The sequence below is a fragment of the Delphinus delphis genome, chromosome 18, assembly GCF_949987515.2.
Source record: "Delphinus delphis chromosome 18, mDelDel1.2, whole genome shotgun sequence".
Classification (NCBI taxonomy): Eukaryota; Metazoa; Chordata; class Mammalia; order Artiodactyla; family Delphinidae; genus Delphinus; species Delphinus delphis.
Genome location: NC_082700.1, coordinates 11,717,660 through 11,741,399, shown reverse-complemented (window position 1 = coordinate 11,741,399; position 23,740 = coordinate 11,717,660). Strand labels below are relative to the sequence as shown.

Genomic DNA, 23,740 nt, shown 5'->3' with positions numbered 1-23,740 from the left:
CTGGGACTTTGTTCTCCAGCTAAGCCACCCCAGCTGATGTCTGCTTCCAGCTCAATCTGCTACAGGCTTTATTTTTTAAAGACTATGGTTTCGAGTGTTTCGATCTCCACTGCTTTTATTCCGGACCTGCTGCATTTGGAGCTTAGGAAAGTAATACTGGTTCCAAACCCCATTGCCAGTAGGGAAGGGAGTTTCACTGTAGTGTCAGGATTGGCTCCGAGTCTAGGTGGTGCAGAAACAAGAGGATGGACCTCAGCCCTTATCAGAGCATTGCACCTGGGAGATGCAGATCAACCCTTCCAGCATTTGGATTTTCCTGTAATGCTGCCCTGAAGTTCAAGCATCATCATGTTTCTATAGGAAGTAAACTGTGGCCTAGGTCATACCAGGACTGGTCTTCCAGCTCACCCATGCTGACAGACTGGAGGCTAACAGGATGGTCAGAGCTTCAAAAACCTTGAGGCAGAAGGTGGTGAATCCCCCAGGCACCAGAGGTGATCAAGAAGAAGCTGGCCAGCCCCTTACCGAGACGGTTTGAGAGGACATTCATGAATTGAGCAGAGAGTTGATTGGGTAACCATTGACAACCTTGATATTCTTGGAGGGTTCCTTCCAACCCAGAGCATATGAACATGTGAGAGCTACTCATTGGACAGTTAGAGAGCCAGAATTGCAGATTCTCTCTTTTGGTGACCAAGCTTGCACCATATTTATACAAAGTCTCTAGAACTAAATGTGCTCCCTAACTGTCTTTTGCACATAGCCACAGACAGGACTGTTGTTCCATTTGGAAGCTTCTTACCTTTGCCAAGTTAAGAGGAAGCTTGTCTTTGTAATCAGGATGGGGAAGAAAGCACAAAGCATCTACTGCTGATAATGGATGCTTCTAGATGAACTTGCCCATCTCCTGAATAGCTCAGAACAACTGAATTTAGAGTTGTGATCACTGAGAGGTCTCTGCCTGACAGTGATTTTATTCTGCTGGTTTTAAAAAGAGATTACAGCCAATGCAGGGGACACGGGTTCGATCCCTGGTCCAGGAAGATCCCACATGCCGCAGAGCAACTAAGCCCGTGCACCACAACTACTGAGCCTGCGCTCTAGAGCCCATGCACCACAACTACTGAGCCCACATGCCACAACTACTGAAGCCTGCGCACCTAGAGCCCATCCTCCGCAACAAGAAGCCACCACAGTGAGAAGCCCACGCACCGCAATGAAGAGTAGCCCCCGCTCGTTCCAAGTAGAGAAAGCCCGTGTGCAGCAATGAAGACCCAACGCAGCCAAAAATAAATGAATAAAATAAATTTATATATAAAAAAAGATATTACAGGAGTAAAAAATTCCTTGTTTAAAGGATATCCTCTAGCCAGCCTGCAAATGTCACTAAAGCTGCCTAGGCATTTAGGGGACATCACCTTTGTCTTTCAAGATTCTCCAAAAGATACTAGTGGGCTCCTTTGAATGCATGAGCATCTCTGCTGTGTGAGCTCAGGTGAACTGCTGGTGCCGCCAGTAGAGTTCTATAATCATTTCTATTCTTTAGCACCTTTCGTTATACATCAGCCCACCTACCACCTGTTTCTGAGTCGGGAGAATTTGCATACGTGGAGGTTCTCATGCCCCTGGGAACATGGCCAAAGAATGTATTCCTTCTCCAGTTTCCTGCCTCTACATCCGCATCTGGGTTGTCTCTAAATCTGGCCATCACAGAAGGCCTGTTTCTTGAGTTGGGGTCCAGAGTGAAGGTGGGAAATGTCGTAACTTCTGTCTTACCAAATCCTGAGAACGTCTGTAAAGCTAACATTAGTACAGACCATATGGAGAACGGTACTTTCCCCCTCATAGAGCTATGATTGCAGGGACTTTCTGAAGCAGAGATTTAATCAGAGCTTGCTTGCTTACTTGCTTGCTATGGGGGGTGGGGGGGTCAGTTATCAGAGACCCAGTTCATGTGCTTCATCTGATTTTCTGTGCTTGGGTAGGCTGCGATCTTCAGTAGCCAGAGAAATTACTCTCCTGAAGCTTCCTTCAATCTCATCCTCCTTAAGAAGTGTCCATGTTGTCCAGTATCCCCACAGCCAAAGGAAGTGCAGCCCGCTTAATGTGAGAGTGCCAAAAATACCAGAATGAAGGGATTGCCCTCAAAGGCAAATGACCCCAGAAGCGGGGGGAGGGTGCAGGGTGCTGCCTCCTTCCTTGCCAGACTCTCTGAAATGTCCTTCATGAGAACAAATAAGGTTTTCTACTTTGCTGGCCGTGTACATCATGTTACGCACAATGTTTCTAAATTGTGGTTTTAAGCTGACAACGATTTTGGCATGCTCTCCAAAGGAATGAAGCATTTGTCCTTCACGGCATCTTTTATCACCATAAAATACCATTCCCATTTAAATTAATTAAAATACTTAAAATCTAAACTTTAATGGGAAAGATGGTTGAAGTCTTTTTTTTATAATTTATAGCTTGGCAGTACAATTTTCTTCGATTGGTTTTATTTTGACCTTGGGAAAAAAAGCAGTTACTATCATTGTTTTGTTTCTGTTTTCCTGTATTCAGCCCTAGCCTTTCAGAATTATCCTAGTCCCCTGTATGACTCAGGAAGCTTCGCTCTTATACTGAAGGCAAGTGGTATGAGATTTGTAATACTTGTAGTTATCTTTCAGACTCCATGATTCCCCCAAGCGATCGCTTCACTAGGATCCCACTTCTGAAAGAGAGTTCATTGTTTCTTTTTGGGGGGGATGCAATAAGCACGTTGATTGAATTGCAGCTTTAGTATTTAAATTTTAATTTAATGTTGACACGAGAACTGGTCGTTTGCCGTCCTTCCCATTGTCCGCCATCACCCACTTGTCTGTCTTCGACCATGGGCACTGATAATTTTCCAGCCTTGATTCACAATGAAGCAGCCTGCTTAGGCCACCACATCAGATCCTGGGGTGGTGAGGAAGCCACTAAACCGAGAGACTTCGATTCTGATGCAAGTCACTTAGCCTCTCGGAGACTCAGTTTCCTTATCTGTAAAATGGGAGGTTGGATTACTCTAATGAATACTAAGAGTTCACACAAGTAGTAACAAGGTCAATAACAATGTGGGCCCATACTTGCTGAGCAGCTATTCCGTCCTTTTCCATATGCCAGGCCTAGGTGGTACCCAGGGGAGTAGGGGGTGGGGAGGCAGAGGAGTAAATGAATACTTTTGATAGATTAATAGTATGGTGAGAACTAAGCTCCAGAGAAGCTAGAGAAGCTGGAGAAGCATGGCATGGGTCCACAAGGTTTTTTTCAATACTCTGAAAATCAAGTAAAACGCCTACATTTGCTCTGGTAAGACTTAGCCACCTGACGAAAATACCGACTTTCTTTCTGGGAGCTGGAAGAATGTCAGCTTGGTGTGGAGAGATCGGTTCTATTCTGCCAATCCCGAGCCCTGGCTGGTAGGTGGGGTCCGTAACCAGCAGCTCTGCCTCCTGGGGCAAACAGCCTGCGACAAACCCTAAAGTCAACTTTTTAACTCATGTTGCAGCTCACAGATGGGTGTTATTACCAGTGTGCACCATCTGGTAGCTCTCTCTTTTACCCATTCATCCCTGCTAACAAGATACCGAGCTTTTAAAATTATTATCTTAAATTTATGTGACCTGTAAACATTCAGGACCTAGGACCAAAAGTCTTGGTCATCTTGCCCTCGTTATATAGTCCTGGTTTTCGTTTAAACTGAGAAATGTATTGTTACTTTATGCAATTCGTTTCATAAGCCAACATTTTTCAAACATGAGGTCCGCAAAATAAAAATTAGCAGAAAAGAGCCCTCGCTGGTTAAAAGATTCCACTCTGGACTACCAGGTGGGCGGTGTTTCTAGTTCCCAAACCGTGTGTGTTCCCTGTCGTGCCTGCAGAGCTCAGCACCTGGCATGGAGCAGACACGTGGTAAAAGTGTAACTGGGGGGCTTCCCAGGTGGCGCAGTGGTTGAGAGTCCGCCTGCCGATGCAGGGGACACGTGTTCGTGCCCCAGTCCGGGAGGATCCCACATGCCGCGGAGCGGCTGGGCCCGTGAGCCATGGCCGCTGAGCCTGCGCGTCCGGAGCCTGTGCTCCGCAACGGGAGAGGCCACAACAGTGAGAGTCCCGCGTACCGCAAAAAAAAAAAAAAAAAAGTAACTGGAAGCACACCAGTGGGCAGGCAGCATTACAGCAGTCTGATTTGGTTGCTAATGTACTTCTGAAAGGCCAGACCAACATCCAAAGGCTGGGACAAACTCCAGGATGTGTTGTCCATTGTGGGGACAGAGCCTTGAGCCAAGTGGATGTCCTCTTCACATGGTCCAAAGATCTGTTTTGGGAATTAAAACCTCCGTAGACACCCTCTCAGGCACTATTCACATGGTGGTTCTGATCGTGTCTTCTGATATCATTATGTTATGCTTCTTGCTTACTTCCACCTTTTAATTTGTGCTGATACGTGCATATGTGTAGTTTGTTTTTGTTCTTTTTTTTTTTTTTTTTAAAGAAATTGGCATCTCCTGCAGGTCCACCCGGGCAGAACCCAAGCAGCCAATGGCGGTGGTGGCTGGGGGTGTGTGGTCCCGGAACCAAATCCCCATGGATACAGAGGGACAACCGTATTTACTGTGTTGTCTAAGATGCTCACTGTGCCCTTTCTGGTTGTTTTTTTTTTTTTTTTGGTGCTGTCGTCATAGACACATACTGGGCCGGCAGAAAGCACATGTGACCGAGGATGCCTGTGTATTTCTACTTCCAGGTTTATTATACATTTCGAATGGTATGTGCGTGACCCTGTAATGATGTGTGGCCTTTCTTCTTTCCCCAGAATGTCGAGTGGTGAAGTCCACTTCTTACACCAAAATAGCTTCATCATCCCGCAGGAGCACCACCAAGAGCCCAGGACCTTCCCGGCGCAGCAAATCCCCGGCATCAACCAGCTCAGGTAAAGCTGCAAAGGAGCCTGCAGTGACTGCCTTGTTTCTGACGCACAATGAACAGAGGGTGTGTGAAGCCCAGAGCGTGAGATTTCAAGAGAGTGTAGATTCCGGTTTATAATTTTAGAACATGTTGAAGTGGTGGAACAGATTTGCCAGAGTCTAGCATGTTGGCTGTAAGAAAAAGCATCAGGTTTGGGAAAACTTAGTAAAGATTCAGAAAACCCAGACTTGCCCACAGATAGAAGTACTCTTCTGACTTGCATCATTTCTGCTGCAAAAATTATATTTTAGGATAAAGGCCCCCAGCGCGAGAAATCTCTGTTAAAGCATTTGTTCTTCTTGGGACTGGCTGGTGAGGAGTTTACAGTTTATATTTGCTGAGCCTTTGTTTAACACATTTTTTACTCTGGCCCCAGCATGGCTCTGGGGCTAAAAGCCGTGAGGAGAGACTGGTGCTGGGGTAGCTGCAGTGACTCTGGGCCTGTGACCTGTCTGTCCTTGTGCTCTAGTGCTGGTGTTGGAGCAGGATGTGTACTTATAGGATGACCGCCTCAGACCTACCTTTTCCTTCTTTGGTCTTAAATCTGACATCAATTGGGACTTCCCTGGCCGTCCAGTGGTTAAGACTTCGCCTTCCAGTGTAAGGGGTGCGGGTTCGATCCCTAGTTGGGGAGCTAAGATCCCACATGCCTCGCAGCCAAAAAACCAAAACATAAAACAGAAGCAATAGTGTAACAAATTCAATAAAGACTTTAAAAATGGTCCACGTCAAAAAAAAAAAAAAAAAAAGAAATCTGAAAAAAATACTGACATGAATCGGTTGGTTTGTTTGGGTCTTAGGTATAAGGTCTACTTCACGATGGAAGGGAATTATTTATTAAATGCTATAAACTGTTGAATGTGAATTATTAAATGATACATACATCAAAGTGATTGTCCCCTGATTTTATGAAGGCAGGGAAGCTCTTAGAAATAGGGACCAAGACCTGTAGGGTCTATATTGAAGCCTTCTTGTACTCAGCAGTGTGGTCCCAGAGGGATGTGAAAAGAGCTCTAGGCTGGAGGCTATAGGGCCTACCTCTGGCACCACTGCCCAGTGTGAGTTATAACCTCCCTATTTAAAATTGGAGGTGCTATAAACTGTTTTTCCTCGTAAAAGCTAAAATTGAAACCTCCAAAGTCGGTCTTGGATGAAGGGACTCTTAATTGGCTAGAGAGCTAGACCACCGGGCCCATGTTAGTTCTCTAAGAGTCGCCTTCCCCTGGGGGCGTTGCTAATTACTGCTATTCCCTAGACAGGTCTGCAAAGACCTTCTCCTCACTCTGTGTTGGCACCGATGAGCTGCCATGTCCCTTTCTGGCTGTCTAATCATGGCAGCCAAGATTGAATGGAGGCCTACAGGAGGAGAAGATGGTAATACAGAGCAAAAAAAGGGAGAGAGAATTTTTGCAGCTCAGAAATAAATAACCTTGTAAATAGTGAAGAGCCTGTTTTATTTCAAAAAGGAAGCTAAAATTTCAGTTAAGAAAAAAGAATCATAAATCTGATCTTAAAAAGATAATAATGAATATAGGAAATTGTTTCACTTTGGAACTAATTGGTCACATAGTTACTATTCACCATCTCTTAAGATTATATAAGTCTTATAAATGTATTTAATTATAATCTTATAAATAAAGATGAACATATCATTTACCAAAAGTAATTTTGGAAACTCAAAAGAGGAGATAGGCAACTGTATTAAATGTATTTGTATTTGTCACCGCCAACGTTTGGAACCATTCCCTTTAGAAGTTTAAAATGCATAGGGTACATTACTTCAAAATTGATAGATGGATTCAAACAATCATTTCTATTTTCTGTTGTTTCCCTGAATCTCTTTTCCGCTATAGTTAGAACCTGGTTGGTTTGACCAGCAATCACTTGTAATGTTTGATAGGTATGCCATGCCTGGGAGTTATCGTTTCCATACAGAAAGCGGAATCCAGATCCATTCTAAAATCAGTATGTTCTTGAAGAATTAACACTTCAGTCAAGGTATCTTTAACTTTTAGGCCAAAATGAATTTAAAAGCCCTGCTCACGTTTTCTTTAATATAAGCCTTTGACACATATCAAGTTTTCAACTTCTTGCATTTTGATTTAGAAGATATCATACAATCATTTCCTGGTTATATAAGAGCTTATAATATGTGATGACTGTCTCTTGATTCTGACTTGCTGTCAAATCTTCCCACCTTCCTCTGGATGATTCTAATTTAGAGGGGGTTTATAGAGCAGCAGTACCCGGTCGCAAATGAGTCGATTATGCCAGGGACCCCAAGATCACTCCCTTTCCCCGGGACCTAAACGCAGGGTTTAGGAAGTCCAGTGGTATTTATGTATCTTTTTGGGGAAAGTGCAGATGCTGGATGTCAGGGGATCACCTGCCTTGTGCCCCTCCACTGAACTAGCCTAAGATTCCTGTCTCTACTCAGGTTTGTCTCTTGAAACCGTGGAAAGGAGCAGTGAATTATCTCTATATTGACTGTATCCGAATTTTCTGAAAATAGCCTATTCATTGTTTTCCATAAATCGTAGGACTGGAATGTGAACAATTTTCCTTGAATACTCCTTAAACATTGATACTGTCCCAAGCCCCATTCCACCATGAACCTGACTTAACATTAAGTAATCTTTGTTTTTCCCTCTTACACAAGTACCTAAAGTTTGAAATGATTTCTCCTTCAGTTTTAAAACTTCTCCTTCCAATATTCATCTTCCTGCATGATACGGAGATTGGAGCATCATATAGAGTTAAGATTTGTAGGTTCCCGTGTTGTTTGTGGTCATATTGTTGGCTTACATTTAAATGAAACGTCGGAGTTTACGTAGAACTTTTATCTCTTTGATCTATTTTGATCCTCCCAACAATCTCCCAACAACAAGCAAGACAAGACATTATTCTTTGTTATATAATCATATACTCTATTTTTTAAATGAGGAAGCAGGCGTAGAGCTGGGGGAACTGCTTGGCCCAGAGTCACAGAATTAATAGTGGCAACTCAGAGCTGGCACGTGGGTCTTCCAGTGCTCTGGATACAGCAGGCTGGCCACTCTTGATACCTGCTTCTTCACATCTGCTTATTAAAATTTTGATCTTAAGGAAATAACTGATGCAGCACCTAGTTTAAGATTGAAATTTACAACACCGTAACCCTTTGCAACAGAAGCCTGAGCGTTAGTCCCAGACACCAGCATTCTGGGGGGTGAAGTGATTCACCCTGACTTCAGGATGTATGTCAGTGGTAGGCAGAAACTTTCCTTTGTAAGTCAGTCTTAGAATAAGAATGAGAATGCTTGGTAAATCTTGTCTTTGCTCCTTACTCATTTCTCTTCTTGGGACTAGAAGAAGTTAGAGGTGTTTTATTAATGTAAGGTATTCATTTAGACATTCAGAAATATCCAGTTCAGGCCTGCTAGTGTCAGGAACTTGCTAGGCGCTAATAATGCAGAGATGAAAGAAACAGCCCCTCCACTCAAGAAGCACACGGTTCAAGCCCCCTAAATAATTTATAGATAACGTAATTCATGTAGCTGTTGAATTATTATTAGTCTCTGTAACAGTAAGGGTCCAAAGAAGGCAAATTGGAGCTAGAAGAAAAGAAACCAGAAGTCTTAATAACAATAGAAGAATAAGGGGCCCCCAGACAATTGTGTGCAGAGCCATTGAATGAGGTATCACTAAGAAATGGGGAAAACGGGTTTTAGCTTCTTAAAGGAACAAGAATACATAAGAGCATCATAAAGAGAGTTTAATATGGGTTGAATCTTTATTCATGTGTCTGTCTTTGGAACACAGACATCTCATAAAATGTGTAATTTAAAAGTGAATTTCTTTTCAACAAATTCCTTTGTCTGCATAGGGAAGTTATAACAAAGTATCTCCCCAAATAAGAGTATTCTGTGCACTCATTCAATTTCAGTAAGAATGGATAAGGTTTCATTTTACTTTATATTGTTTTCTTAATATTAAAAGTATAAGAAAACCACATTTACCTATCTTGAATTTTCATTACTGTAGTCCTCCTTAAAAACTTAGAGGTTTCAAAATTCTGACCTCTTCTTGGATTCCTTAGAAAAACATGGGTTTGTGTGTTTGTTTTAGTTTTGTTCCCATTTAGATGGACGGCCGGTTTTTTTTCTTTTTTGTAGAGTGACTCCTTCTGTTTAGAATCTCTATCTATACAAGCTGTGACAAACATAACTGAGTGCCCCGTCGTGCCTTACATTCATCAATCCAAGCATGAGCTGATGCACGTTCTTGCCCTCCAGAAGCTTATGGTCTAAGGTAGAAACACTCATAGCAACAACCATTCATTCATTCAGTATGCATTGAGAACCCACCATGGACTAGTGATGTGAGAGTTGCAAGAGTGAACATTTGAAAGAGGGAAATCTGGATGCCTTAGTTAATGACCTTCTACCATGACAGAAGCATCATTCCATATTTCCCAGGCTTAAAACTTACTTGTATGTGACTCTTGAAATCCTGAAGTCTTTTTATTTATGCTAGTCAAAATTTACTTTTTTACAGTTATATAAAAATATTTTATGCAACATATGCAGATAAGAATCAAAGCTGGGGAAGCAAAGATAATTTTAATCAGCTTACTGGTCCAATTTGTCAGTTGTTAAAATTTATATCAAACACCTTCAAAGGCAGATTGCTAGCTATTAATTTTTTAGCTCAGTCTTTTTCCTTTAGTGTAGAGATTTCAGCCATGTATTTTCTATAGAGGATCTTTTCTGCTTTGGCATTCCAAGTGAATTGTTGAAAACAAAATGCACCAAGAAAATCAAGAGGGCTGAAGATTCATTCCCTGTGTTTTTAGAATTTTTTGCTGCATATATGCTGAATCCTCCTTCCATTCTCTTTCCCTGTCCCCATCAACTGCCCCTAGCTCTCACTCTCAGCAGGTGAGTATTTCCAAAGATAGTCCTTCAAACTTTGAACGGTTATCTTGACCCACCGTCTTTGTGGGGGCAGCATTGTATGTCAACTCCTGTTGTAAAGTCCTCACTGCTCATGCTCCATGTTAGTTAAATAAGTATTTCCTGAGCATCTACTGTGTGCCAGGCTTGTGTTAGTTTGTAAGGATACAAAGATGATTAAACCGCTGTTCTTGTCTTCAAGTTGGGAAACAAACATATATAACACTATGATAGTGTAGTAAGGGCTGTGACAGCCCAGAGAAAGAAGGGGCTAAATCTCATTAATAGGGTCAGAGAAAAAAGACTTATAAATTGGGACATGAAGGATCTTGCCAGGAGAAGGGCCAGGAGGACATCACCACCTGAGAAAACAATGAGAGTTAAGGCACAAAGGCATGGAAGTATATGGCATGTTTAAGGAGCAGCGGCTAGTTCAATAAAAATGAATGGTAGCATTACAGGAAAGGGAGAAGATGGTGGTAGCCTAGTTGGTTGCACTGAGATTGCACAGGGCCATGAAGGCATAATTTTGTTGTAGGTATTAGGGGGTGAAAAGGGATTTTTAGTAAGGCCATGATTTGATTTTTATCTGAATTTTGGATGTGGTAGGGGGGATGGCTACACGTGAAGAGCCAAGAGCCAGGAAGGCTCCATGAAGTCATCCTGGAAAGAATTGTTAGGACAGAATTGAAACAACAACGCTGAAAATGGGGGAGACTTCAAAAGGGAAATGAAACCAGGAATTTCACTGGATATGAGGCCAGAGGAAGAGAGAGGCATCAGAGATGTGGAGCAGGTTTGCCAATCGAGGAGGAGAGGTAGGGAAGGGGTCCCGTTTTAGACCTGTCCCATCTGAGATGCTTCGGAAGCACCAGTGGGCAAGTAGTGAGGGACAGTGTGTAAGTCAGGTGTGAGCTGACAATGCGTATTTGAGAGACCCTGGCATATAGTAGTGATTTAAATAATAGAAATGTAAAATACCTCTCCCCTCAACCCAAGGAGAGATTTGTAAGGATAAGGATGAAAATGGAACCACGGGGAACATCTGCAGTTATACGAGCACATCAGGAGGACCTTCAAGATGGCGGAGGAGTAAGACGCGGAGATCACCTTCCCCCCGACAAGTACATCAAAAATACATCTGCATGTGGAACAACTCCTACAGAACACCTACTGAACGCTGGCAGAAGACCTCAGACTTCCCAAAAGGCAAGAAAATCCCCACGTACCTGGGTAGGGCGAAAAAAGAAAAAACAGAGACAAAAGAATAGGGACGGGACCTGCACCTCTGGGAGGGAACTGTGAAGGAGGAAAAGTTTCCACACACTAGGAAGCCCCTTCACTGGTGGAGACGTCGGGTGGGCAAGGGGGAAGCTTCGGAGCCACGGAGGAGAGCGCAGCAACAGGGCTGCGGAGGGCAAAGCGGAGAGATTCCCGCACAGAGGATCGGTGCTGACTGGCACTCACCAGGCCAAGAGGCTTGTCTGCTCACCCGCTGGGGCGGGCGGGGGCTGGGAGCCGAGGCTCCAGCGTCGGAGGTCAGATCCCAGGGAGAGGACTGGGATTGGTGGCGTGAACACAGCCTGAAGGGGGCTAGTGCGCCGCGGCCAGCCAGGAGGGAGTCCAGGAAAAAGTCTGGAACTGCCTAAGAGGCAAGAGACCATTGTTTCGGGGTGCGCGAGGAGAGGGGATTCTTCCCCTGTCTGCCTGCAGAAGGCAGAGCACCACCTAAATGAGCTCTAGAGATGGGTGTGAATCGAAGCTATCAGCTTGGAACCCAGAGATAGGCATGAAATGCTAACACTGCTGCTCCAGCCACCAAGAATCCTGTGTGCAAGCACAGGTCACTCTCCACATCCCCCGGGGAACCTGTGCAACACGCCACCGCCAGGGTCCCGTGATCCAAGGACAAGTTCCCTGGGAGAACACACGGCATGCCTCAGGCTGAACACACACTGGCCTCTGCTGCCACAGACTCATCCAGCATTACAATTATAACTTCTGTACCCCTCCCTCCCCCGGCGTGAGTGAGCCAGAGCCCCCGAATCAGCCACTGCTTTAACCCCGTTCTGTCTGAGCAAAGAACAGATGCCCTCAGGCGACCTGCACGCAGAGGCAGGGCCAGATCCAAAGCTGAACCCCAGGAGCTGTGCGAACAAAGAAGAGAAAGGAAAATCTCTCCCAGCAGCCTCAGGAGAAGTGGATTAAATCTCTACAATCAGCTTGATGTACCCTGCATCTCTGGAATACCTGAATAGACAACGAATCATCCTAAAATTGACACAGTGGACTTTGGGAGCAACTGTAGACTTGGGGTTTGCTGTCTGTGACTGATTTTTTTCTGATTTTTACATTTATCTTAGTATAGTTTTTAGCACTTGTTATCCTTGGTGGCTTTGTTTATTGGTTTGGTTGCTATCTTCTTTTTTATTATTATTAATATTTTATTTTTTTATTTTACTAATTTTAAAAATTTATTATTATTTTCTTTATTTTTTTTCTCCCTTTTCTTCTGAGCTGTGTGGCTGACAGGGTCTTGATGCTCTGGTCTGGTGTCAGGCCTTACCCTCTGAGGTGGGAGAGCTGAGTTCAGGACATTGGACCACCAGAGACCTCCCAGCCCCACATAATATCAATTGGTGAGAGCTCTCCCAGAGATCTCCATCTCAATGCTAAGACCCAGCTCCAACCAACGACCAGCAAGCTCCAGTGCTGGACGCCCCATGCCAAACAACTAGCAAGACAGGAACACAACCCCACCCATTAGCAGAGAGGCTGCCTAAAATCATACTAAGCTTACAGATACCCCAAAATACACCACCAGACACAGCCCTGCCCAATAGAAAGACAAGATCCAGCCCCACCCACCGGAACACAGGCACCAGTCCCCTCCACTGGGAAGCCTACACAAGCCACTGAACCAACCTCACCCACTGGGGGCACACACCAAAAACAATGGGAACTACGCACCTGCATCCCGTGAAAAGGAGACCCCAAACACAGTAACATAAACAAAATGAGAAGACAGAGAAATATGCAGCAGATGAAGAAGCAAGGTAAAAACCCACCAGACCAAACAAATGAAGAGGAAATAGGCAGTCTACCTGACAAAGAATTCAGAGTAATGGTAGTAAAGATAATCCAAAATCGTGGAAATAGAATGGAGAAAATGGAAGAACAAGGACCTAAAAGAACCAAAGAGCAAACAAACAATGATGAATAACACAATAAATGAAATTAAAAATTCTCTAGAAGGAATCAATTACAGAATAACTGAGACAGATAATGGATAAGTGACCTGGAAGATAAAATAGTGGAAATAACTACTGCAGAGAAGAATAAAGAAAAAAGAATCAAAAGATGCTACCAGAAAACTACTGGAGCCAATCAATGAATTTGCTAAAGTAGCAGGATACAAAATTAATGCACAGAAATCTTTTGCATTCCTATACACTAATGATGAAAAATCTGAAAGAGAAATTAAGGAAACACTTCCATTTACCATTGTAACAAAAAGAATAAAATACCTAGGAATAAACCTACCTAAGGGGACAAAAGATCTGTATGCATAAAACCAGAAGACACTGATGAAAGAAATTAAAGACAACACAAATAGATGGAGAGATATACCATATCCTTGGATTGGAAGAATCAACATTGTGAAAATGACTCTACTACCCAAAGCAGTCTACAGATTCAGTCAATCCCTATCAAACTACCAATGGCATGTTTTTGCAGAAATAGAACAAAAATTTTCACAATTTGTAGGGAAACACAAAAGACCCAGAATAGCCAAAGCAATCTTGAGAAAGAAAAACGGAGCTGGAGGAATCAGGCTCCCTGACTTCAGACTATACTACAAAGCTACAGTAATGATAACAGTATGGTACTGGCACAAAAACAGAAATATAGATCAATGGAACAGGATAGAAAGCCCAGAGGTAAACCCATGCACATATGGTCACCTTATCTTTGATAATGAAGGCAAGAATATACAATGGAGAAAAGACAGCTTCTTCAATAAATGGTGCTGGGAAAACTGGACAGCTACATGTAAAAGAATGAAATTAGAACACTCCCTAACACTGTATACAAAAATAAACTCACAATGGCTTAAAGACCTAAATGTAAGGCCAGACACTATAAAACTCTTAGAGGAAAACAGAGACTGAACACTCTATGACATAAATTACAGCAAGATCCTTTTTGACCCACCTCCTAGAGAAATGGAAATAAAAACAAAAATAAACAAATGGGACATAATGAAACTTAAGAGCTTTTGCACAGCAAAGGAAACCATAAACACAATGAAAAGACAAGTCTCAGAATGGGAGAAAATATTTGCCAACGAAGCAACTGACTAAGGTTAATCTCCAAAATATACAAGCAGCTCAGGCAGCTCAATATTAAAAAAACAAACAACCCAATCCAGAAATGGGCAGAAGACCTAAATAGACATTTCTTCAAAGAAGGTATACAGATTACCAACAAACGCATGAAAGAATGCTCAACATCACTAATCATTAGAGGAATGCAAATCAAAGCTGCAGTGAGGTATCACCTCACACTGGTCAGAATGGCCATCATCAAAAAATCTACAAACAATAAATGCTGGAGAGGGTGTGGAGAAACGGGAACCCTCTTGCACTGTTGGTGGGAATGTAAATTGATACAGCCACTATGGAGAACAGTATGGAGTGTCCTTGAAAAACTAAAAATAGAACTACTATATGACCCAGCAATCCCACTACGGGGCATATTTCCTGAGAAAACCATAATTCAAAAAGAGTCGTGTACCACAGTGTTCATTGCAGCACAATTTACAATAGCCAGGACATGGAAGCAACCTAAGTGTCCATCGACAGATGAATGGATAAAGAAGATGTGGCACATATATACAATGGAATATTACTCAGCCATAAAAAGAAACAAAATTGAGTTATTTGTAGTGAGGTGGATGGACATAGAGTCTTTCATATAGAGTGAAGTCAGTCAGAAAGAGAAAAACAAATACCGTATGCTAACATATATATATGGAATCTAAAAAAAATAAAGGTTCTGAAGAACCTAGGGGCAGGACAGGAATAAAGATGTAGAGAATGCACTTGAGGACATGGGGAAGGGGAAGGGTAAGCTGGGACGACGTGAGAGAGTGGCATGGACATATATACACTACCAGATGTAAAATAGATAGCTAGTGGGAAGCAGCCGCATAGCACAGGGAGATCAGCTCGGTGCTTTGTGACCACCTAGAGAGGTGGGATAGGGAGGGTGGGAGGGAGGGAGACGCAAGAGGGAGGGGATACGGGGATATATGTATACATCTAGCTGATTTACTTTGTTATACATCAGAAAATAAGACAACATCGTAAAGCAATTATACTCCAATAAAGATGTAAAAAAAAAAAAACTCATTTGTCTATCTTGCAAAAAAAAAAAAACCACATCAGCAGAGACAAGGGGACAATGAGAATGCAGTAACAGAAGTCAAAGGGGCAGAAAGTATTGAGATGGAGGAAGAGGCAGAAATGTTAAGAGGGCAAGTAGCATGAAAACTGAAGGGAGGTCATGAGAACTGGAGCTAGGTCATAGGATTTGGCAGCGAGGACACCACTGGTGACCTGTGCAGGGTCCATTTCTGGGGGCATGTTTTCCCAGGGGGTCATTATGGGACTGACCCGGGGCTGACTCCCAGGCTAAACTCCAAGGAGAGGCTGCCCTGCAATCAGTACCTTGTAGGGTGTGGGCAGAGTACCCAGAGCCCATCAGTCCCAGGACCCTCATCTACCCTGATCCTTGCTTCCTTAAGTGCCTGATGCCCTCATAATAACCGCAGCATATTCTGGGATCCCGGTTGACACATTTTCATAATTTTAAATCAGAGGACTCTAGATGATTCTGTTTTATTGTTGAATTAGAGATCTCTTTCCTTTTACCCTGAAATCGTCTTTGACTCCTTTTCCCCCTCCTCTTCCACGTTTCGTTGGTCACCAGTCTTCGTGGCTCTTCCTCTGCTGTCCTAGGACTCTGCTTTCTCACAGCTGCAGAAGCCACTTGCTAGCTGGCCTCCTCCCTGTCTTTGTCCTCTGCCCCTGACATCTGCCCTGCTCACTGATGTCAGACTTGTTGCCGTTACTTACCGTCTGCTAAATAAAGTCTGGACTCTATTCTCAGATGAAGACCTGTCTTGATTTGGCCACAGTCTTCCTTTGCAGCTGTATCTCCCATGTCTTCTCTGGACTTGTGCTCCAGCCTATACACCAACTTAAATTTCCACCAGATACTCCTTGGACTTTTCCACCTCCTACCTTTATTCCTATCACTTTCTAGAAGCCTTCCTTTGTCACTTCTGGTCAAAAGCGCACACCACCAGGTTGGCCCCGCCGACCTCTGTGAGGGTCTTTCCCACCTCCCCAGACCTGTGACAGTTGATTTGGCTACTGGGCTACAGGTGACATGCTGTATTACCCTCCCAAGTCTTAAGGTTTCGGAGGGCATGTGTTCTTTTCACATCCTACAGTGCCTTCAAGTTCATGGTCCCTACTAAGTAAATGTTGACCAGATGAGTGAATTGAGGAACAATAGGATCTTTTCAAGTTGCTTAGACTTGCTGAGGTTCAAGGGCCTTTTTGTAAATATTTATTAAATAATTAATTCATAGAGCCATGTTCCTTTCTCCATCCCCACTGTTTTCTGTTGACCTCCCCACTTGCCATTGTTCTCACTAGATAAGATAGTCCCTTTGAATTGGACCCATTGTCTCAGTTTAAGAGAATGCAGACAAATGGAGAAAATTAGGGCTCCGTCTCACCTATGAGGTGAGCACCTACGAAGATAAAATTAGGAAAAAAGCATTTATTCTCAAGCATTCCCCCACCCATTAGACGCTTGTCTATTTTCTCTTTGCCTCAGTTGACTCCATCTGCTTTTTTTCTTTTTGTTTTCTTCTCAGTAATGTGGCAGGCAATGGACAAGGGCTGGGAAAACATATTTTAGAGTATCTACAGCCTCCTCCACGATCAGGGAGAGAGGGAAAGTCTGGGGCAAGCAGCCAGATCTCCTGGGCAGCATGCCTGAATCACCGCCCCCTGAACACACAGTCGGATACATAGACCCATAGACATGCAAACTCGATCCCTCCTCCCCTGCCTGCAAGTGCAGTGGCATAAATAAATGAGCCATCTTAAGTGCAAAGAGCAGATCGGGAAACAGCAAGATGGGTTTTCAAGTCCAAAAGGTTAGTCACCTTGCAATGAGATAGCCTTGCGTAGAGATTGTTCTAACTTTGGGACCAGTTTGAGGCATTTAAACATTTAGTTTTCACTTGCCGTCTGAGACTGTTACCAACAAAACTGTAAAGGGAAGAAACCCTTTAAATTCACCAAGGGTTTGCTAACATAACATACACATGAGCTTAGAGTCATTTAAAAGAAGCAATGAATTCTAACAAGGAAGCCAAGTATTTCCCAATTCTAGAGTTTTTTTAGTAACTTTCATATTCAATTGTAAGTTTCGGGAGACAGGGAACACTACACAGAGTCAGGCACGTGGTAAGTTCACGCCGTGTGTGCTGACTGGTTGATTACAGAATCCTGAATTCATGGCTCCAATGAGTAGAGTAGGATCATGCATCTGAAATGATGAAGGATGAGGTGAGGTCGGATCTTTCATGGGGAGTGGCGTGCTTTGACAGATGCAAGCTGTAGTGTCCCTGATAGGCTGAGGTGCCCCTGAGAGGGACATGGACTAAAGAGGGTGGAAGTCAGCCCCACAGATTTCTTCCACAGCTCTTTGGTGGCTGGTTATATAATTGATCATCACGGGATATGAGAATAAGCCAGCCTAAAGTTTAGCACTTCTCATTCAGGAGGTAACAAGCAGAGAAAAAGATACAGAGTTTAAAATGTGCCCAGACAGATCTGAGCAAAGGAAACCAGAACTGGGTATGAGGCAGTGGATCTGATGAGTACTTCGGTAATTCAGATGTTAGTGACTTTGATTAAGATAACTAATTGTTAGACCTGCTTGGCTGTTTAAAAACAACCATATGAAGTTGAATTTTTCCCATTCAAAATAAAGAATTATTTAATACAGGCCTCTGTAAAATAACACCATTTATTAGTTGAATTTTAATGAGTTCTATTAAATAAGTGACAAAGCCCTTTTTTACTGGCGCTCAGGGACTTCTGGTATTACAGGATTAAAACACAACTGAACTCAGTACATGTGTCAGACTTACTTATGAAAAGAAATTAATTATTCCAGCAGTGATCCAACCATAAGGTGTATGGTGTTTTCTGGAGGTCAAGAACCATTTTAAGAAGTTGCCAGAGGATGCTTTTTAGGTGGCCAAGAGGAAGAGTCTGAACAGAGCTCTGACCTTAAGAATGCAGTCGTTCCCAACTTACAAGCAGATCATGTTCGAAAAGTGTTTGATTGTAGATGACTTTTTGGAACTCGAGCTTCATTTCTCCAGAGAGATGGCAACACAAGTAGGAGCTGTGAGCCTAGTGGCTGTCAATAAAGGAGGTGGGTTGGAGTGCCCCAGTGAGAGAGAAACCTCCACATCCTCAGCTCTCCAGACAGGGGCAAGAGTCCTTGACATTTCCTGAGGTGCCAGGACAGGCCACTCATGGGAAAAGTGCGCAGTTCTTTGAGTAAGATGCGAGCGAGACTCAGTTCTGGCTCTGCTGCCTTTGAGCTGTTCGTCTTTGGGCAAGTTACCTCTCTGAACCTGTTTCCTCATCTCCAACAGGAAAAATGACATCAACCTACAACGCAAGTTTTCTCCCTCCCTCCCTCCCTCCCCCCCCTTTCTTTCTCTGTCTCTTTCTCTCTTTCTCTCTCTCTTTCTTTCTCTCTTTCTCTCTTTCTTTCTTTCTCTCTCTCTTTCTCTCTCTTTCTCTCTTTCTCTCTCTCTTTCTTTCTCTCTTTCTCTCTTTCTTTCTCTCTCTCTTTCTCTCTCTTTCTTTCTTTCTCTCTCTTTTTCTTTCTTTCTCTTTCTCTCTTTCTTTCTTTCTCTTTCTCTCTTTCTCTCTCTCCATCCCTCCCTCTTTCTCTCCCTTCCTTCCTTCTTTCTTTCCTTCCTTCCTTCCTTTCTTTCTTTCTCTTTCTCTCTCTCTTTCTCTCTTTCTTTCTCTCTTTCTCTCTCTCTTTCTCTCTCTATCTTTCTCTCTTTCTTTCCTTTCTTTCCTTTCTTTCTTTCTCTTTCTTTCTTTCTTTCTTTCTCTTTCTTTCTTTCTTTCTTTCTTTCTTTCTTTCTTTCTTTCTTTCTTTCTTTCTTTCTTTCTTTCTTTCTTTCTTTCTTTCTCTTTCTCTCTCTCCATCCCTCCCTCTCTTTCTCTCTCTCTTTCTTTCTTCCTTCCTTCCTTCCTTTCTTTCTTTCTCTCTTTCTTTCTCTCTCTCTGTCCCTCCCTCCCTCCCTTCCTTCCTTCCTTCCTTCCTTCCTTCCTTCCTTTCTTCCTTTCTTCCTTTCTTCCTTCCTTCCTTCCTTCCTTTCTTTCTTTCTTTCTTTCTTCATACAATGCACCTCTAGCCTTAATCCTCTTCAGTCAGTCAGTTAACCACATCTGGTAGCTTTTACCTCTTCAGTCTCTCTGGAATGTTTCCATTTCCCTCCACCTCCACTGCACTACCCTAGGTGGAGCCACACCATCTCTCTGACCACAGGACCTTTTAAATGTGCCCCTGTCTCTCCTACCTGGACATTCGGCTAAGGGGTGTCCCTGCTGCCATTATTGTTCCCCTCTCAAGCATTCTTGACAGGGTAGGAGCTCTTCAGAGCTTTTTAAAATGCAGATCTGATCCCCTGGGTTCCAGCTTAAAATCATCCAATGGCTTCTCATTGTGCTTTGGATAAAACCCAAACTCCTTAACTTGAATTTCAAAACCCTGCGTTATGTGACCCCTGCCACCTCCTCCATCCTCATTTGTAAGGTCCTTCCCTCCAACGCCACTTGGCTGCTATGCTAACTTGTTTAGGTCCCTTCAGAGCACCATACTTGCTCCCTCCTCCGTGCCAGCCATGAAGCAGGTGGTCCTCTTGCCTTGGAACGCTTGCCCTCACTGTGCCCTACCCTCCTTCCCCTGGCAAACTCCTCCTAATCCTTAAGATCTGGCTTCACTGCCTCTTACCCTCTCTGTAGGGTGTAGGCCAGTCTTGACTCCATAGGTGGTTAGGATTCCAACAGCAACATGCAGTACTTCCCCTCTCAGAATACTCTGTTGTGATCACTAGTTGAGTTGTGTGATTTCCCTGCAGGTTAGAAGGCCGGTGCAGTAGGGAAAGTGGTGGTAAGGAGTGCAGAGATTTCGGCCTCCACCCTGTATTCGCTGGTCAAGTTGCTTATCATCTTTATGCCTCCTCATCTATAAACTACTACTGCTTGCCTCACAGAGTTATCCTGAGAGTTAAATGAGATAATATGTGTGTGTGTATATATATGCATATATGTGTGTATATTGGGTTGGCCAAAAAGTTCATTCGGGTTTTCCTGTAAGATGTTACGGAAGACTCAAATGAACTTTTTGGCCAACCCAGTATATCAGTATAAAAGGTTTAAGTGCGTTAACTAGTCCATAGAAAATAAGTCTTCAATAAACTGAGATGCATGTGCAATGAATACTTAGTAAACGCAAGCTTTTTGTTGTCGCTTTGTTTTGTTGTTTTTAAGCTGAGTATTGCTACGGCTGTTTTCCTGGGAGTGCACTTTCCCCTTTTCTTTATGCGCCATTGGCTTGGTAAGATTAGAGTCCCAAAAGTAAAACTGTGAGTACTGTGTTTGCTTTCCCATTTGCTCCTTTCTTCCCAATCTGCGTAGCCTGTAGGAGTGATGTCAAGACGTAAAGTGATGTAGAAAGTGGGCGAAGAAAATATTATGTTCACAAAGCCTGTTTTCCAGTCAACTCCTAGGGGATCCCATGCCTTATTAGTTGTGGATTCTGCCTCTGCCCACAGTTCTTTAGTCCTTGCCTGCTTCAGAGCCCTTCCTATTAGAGGCACTGGCGAGGCAGTGCAGTGCCAGGAGGCCCAGGCATCAGGTCATTCAGGAAAGACAGGGCCATAGAATGCAAGCAAATTAAAGCATTCTCAGTGCTTCCTACTTCAATCTGCCCCCCAAAAAACAAAGAAACAAAACATAGGTGTGTGCATGTGTGTGTTTTAGAGGGAGTCACCAAATACACGTCAAAGGCAACACACAAATTAGTGCAGCATGAGTTCTGTGACGTTTGGTAAAGGTCTTTGGAGAAGATGACAAAACAAGGTGCTTCCCAGTTCCATGGCCCCTAAGGTTTGGTGCAAACGCTGTGTGTGAAAAATCACCAAACATGTACCTCACCACTGAATTTTGTGAGGGTCGACTTACTACCCCTGTTACCTGGTAGTCTCCACGCTTTAGAAGAGTTCTTGTCATTTTGATTTTTAGATGAGTCACTGGGTTTGTTGCCCCCAGAGGCACTTCATTATGATTCAGTGTAAAGCCCTGAAAGGACTCGGCTTCCGGGAGTTAGGGGTGGGATGAGGGCTGCAGTGGTTCTGCGTTGGCATGAGGCTGAATTGACACCTTTGATGTAGCCTAAGACAGAACCCGCACCTCCCACTGCTGCTCGGAAGACGTCAGCCTTACGCAGAAAAGGCATCTGCTAAGGAATCCTGCTTCTCATTCAGCCTGCTCTGGGAGCAGCCTTAGCCATCGTTAACTAATCCAACCGCTTCCCTCCTCCCCTGCGGTGCTGGGCTTAGTGCTCAGAAGGGATTTCGCCTCTTGCTCTTGTCAGGTTAGGCACTGAGACTGTGTCCATGTTAGAACTCATAGAAGGTAAGTTAAATGCATGATCCCTCTCCCTCACGGAAAGATGTTTATTTTGCGCCCTGGAGGACATGTGTGTCTCATTGCTAATCCTACTTCGTTGCTGTGGATGTAAAACATGTAAAAATGCTGACATTTTTACAGGCAAAATAGTGGCGATCTGATACATCTTTACAGAGTCATGTCTTTAAGTGTTTTATCAGTTCTTAGAGGTGTTGTTACTCAGAGAAAAGAATGGCTTACGTGAGTTCTGTGGCTTTGATTCCTTTTAGGGATAATGTTTAAAAGTCTTGAGAGTCAGGTTGATTCTCGTGATGTAAACCTATTGAAAAGCAGCTTTTATTTTCGACAGCAGTACAGATTAACGGTGAGGAGTTCCTGAGTGTCTGTGCCAGTTACTTTGTCTTGTGGGAGGCAGGTCCTTCTGAGTTAGGCTTGGGGTTGCATCGGGCGCAAGTGGGTGTGGGAACTTCTAGAAGTGAGTTCTTAACTCTAAAAAGACAGTGATCTGTTTTCACAAGACACTGGGACTATCACTTGTGAGCTGTGCTAATATTTGCTCTCACTGGGTTGTACTGGGAAGCTAAACTAAAGAAGGAAGCATGAAGTCCATTGAAAATGTCTCAGAACCGCATGCCTAAAATCTCCGTGGGCACAGCTAAGAGCACCATTCATAAATTCATCAGGAAAGTTGTGCAAAGTACATTATTATTCTTTTTAATGTAACCTGCTGCTATATTCAACACTGGATTAGCAAAGCAGTGAGTTTCTGAAGAAGGTTTCTCCCAGAAGCTGTTTTTCAGCACTATAGATAAAAAGTATCTGGAATTTTAGCAAATGTCCCTCTTTAATTGTTTGTTGCTCTGAGAAGATGATTTGTCGTGAGAATTCTTTAGTAAGCCACTTTTTCACTCTGTGATCCTCTGTGTTTCTAGTTAATGGAACCCCTGGGAGTCAGCTCTCTACTCCGCGCTCGGGCAAGTCTCCAAGCCCATCACCCACCAGCCCTGGAAGCCTGCGGAAGCAGAGGGTAAGGAAATGAGCACGCTCCTTGTTTAAGACCTGTCCGTGTCTCGGTGCAGATGGCACAGGTGCCGGCAAATAGGCCTCTTACGATAGCGCTGCTTGTCTCTAAGGAAGAACCAGGCGAGGACAGGAGGTGACCGACCTTGGGTCACTTATTACGGCTGCGGTTTCTCTTAGCTACGACTCGGGGCTTTAAATTTCCCTGTAAACTTGTCCTGATCTTAATTCCAGGGAGCATAGACAGTTGCTGCTCCACTTTGAAATACCTCACTCTTTCTGTCTCGAGGGCACAAAGACGTTAATGGCACTGGATTGTAAGCTTCCTTAGCTGAAATGAGTTTCATTAGAGACATCATCACTGGTCACCAGCCTTCCTTAAGAAAGAAAAGGAAAAGTGCCTGGATTGGAGGTGGGCGGGCCCTGGTGGGAGTTGCTTTAGGGCAAAGGATGGTGGTCCAGAGCCCCTGAGGGTTTCTGCTGCAGAGATGGTCGCATGGGACCTGTGTTTTTGTGAATGAAACCCACACCGAGCACCTTCTCTTTCATCATGACCTGCATTTATCTTTGAGCTTCTTGTGTAATAATGGAGAAGTTGATTGAGCTTGGAGACCAAAGTCAAAAAAGTTACCGGAAACAGTGTTCGTTTCTCTATGCTAAGGAAGGGGGTGGGATTAGCTTTTCTTTCAGGATGGAAGAACGACTGTTCAGGACGCCTCACAACCTCTGCGGTTTGTCTTTCCCAGTAAGACCAAGGCAAGAATCACAGGAGTGGGACGGGGAGGAGGGGCATGGCGCAGTGGAGGCAACAGGAGGCCTTGCAGTGGCCTGATTTCAAAGGCAAGGTGCGGAGGGAGGTTTCAGGACATTTTAAGAAGCTAGGGCTCTTTGGCAGCTTTTCAACTCAAAGATTGGATTCACGAATTTCATTTCTTGTACTATGTGCTTTAAAATGAGAATTTAGGGCTTCCCTGGTGGCGCAGTGGT

At 43.7% G+C, this 23,740-nt stretch overlaps 1 protein-coding gene across 5 annotated transcripts in view; it reads left to right on the top strand.

The window, feature by feature from the left end:
• The window catches only part of DCLK1 (doublecortin like kinase 1), a 325,658-nt gene that overhangs the window by 225,635 nt on the left and 76,283 nt on the right, over window positions 1-23,740 (top strand). For all 5 annotated transcript variants that reach the window (XM_059996033.1, XM_059996035.1, XM_059996031.1 and 2 more), the window contains exons 5-6: window positions 4,835-4,951; window positions 22,666-22,760. In XM_059996033.1, coding sequence (XP_059852016.1) covers window positions 4,835-4,951; window positions 22,666-22,760 — 212 coding nt within the window. The remainder of the gene's footprint in view (window positions 1-4,834; window positions 4,952-22,665; window positions 22,761-23,740) is intronic.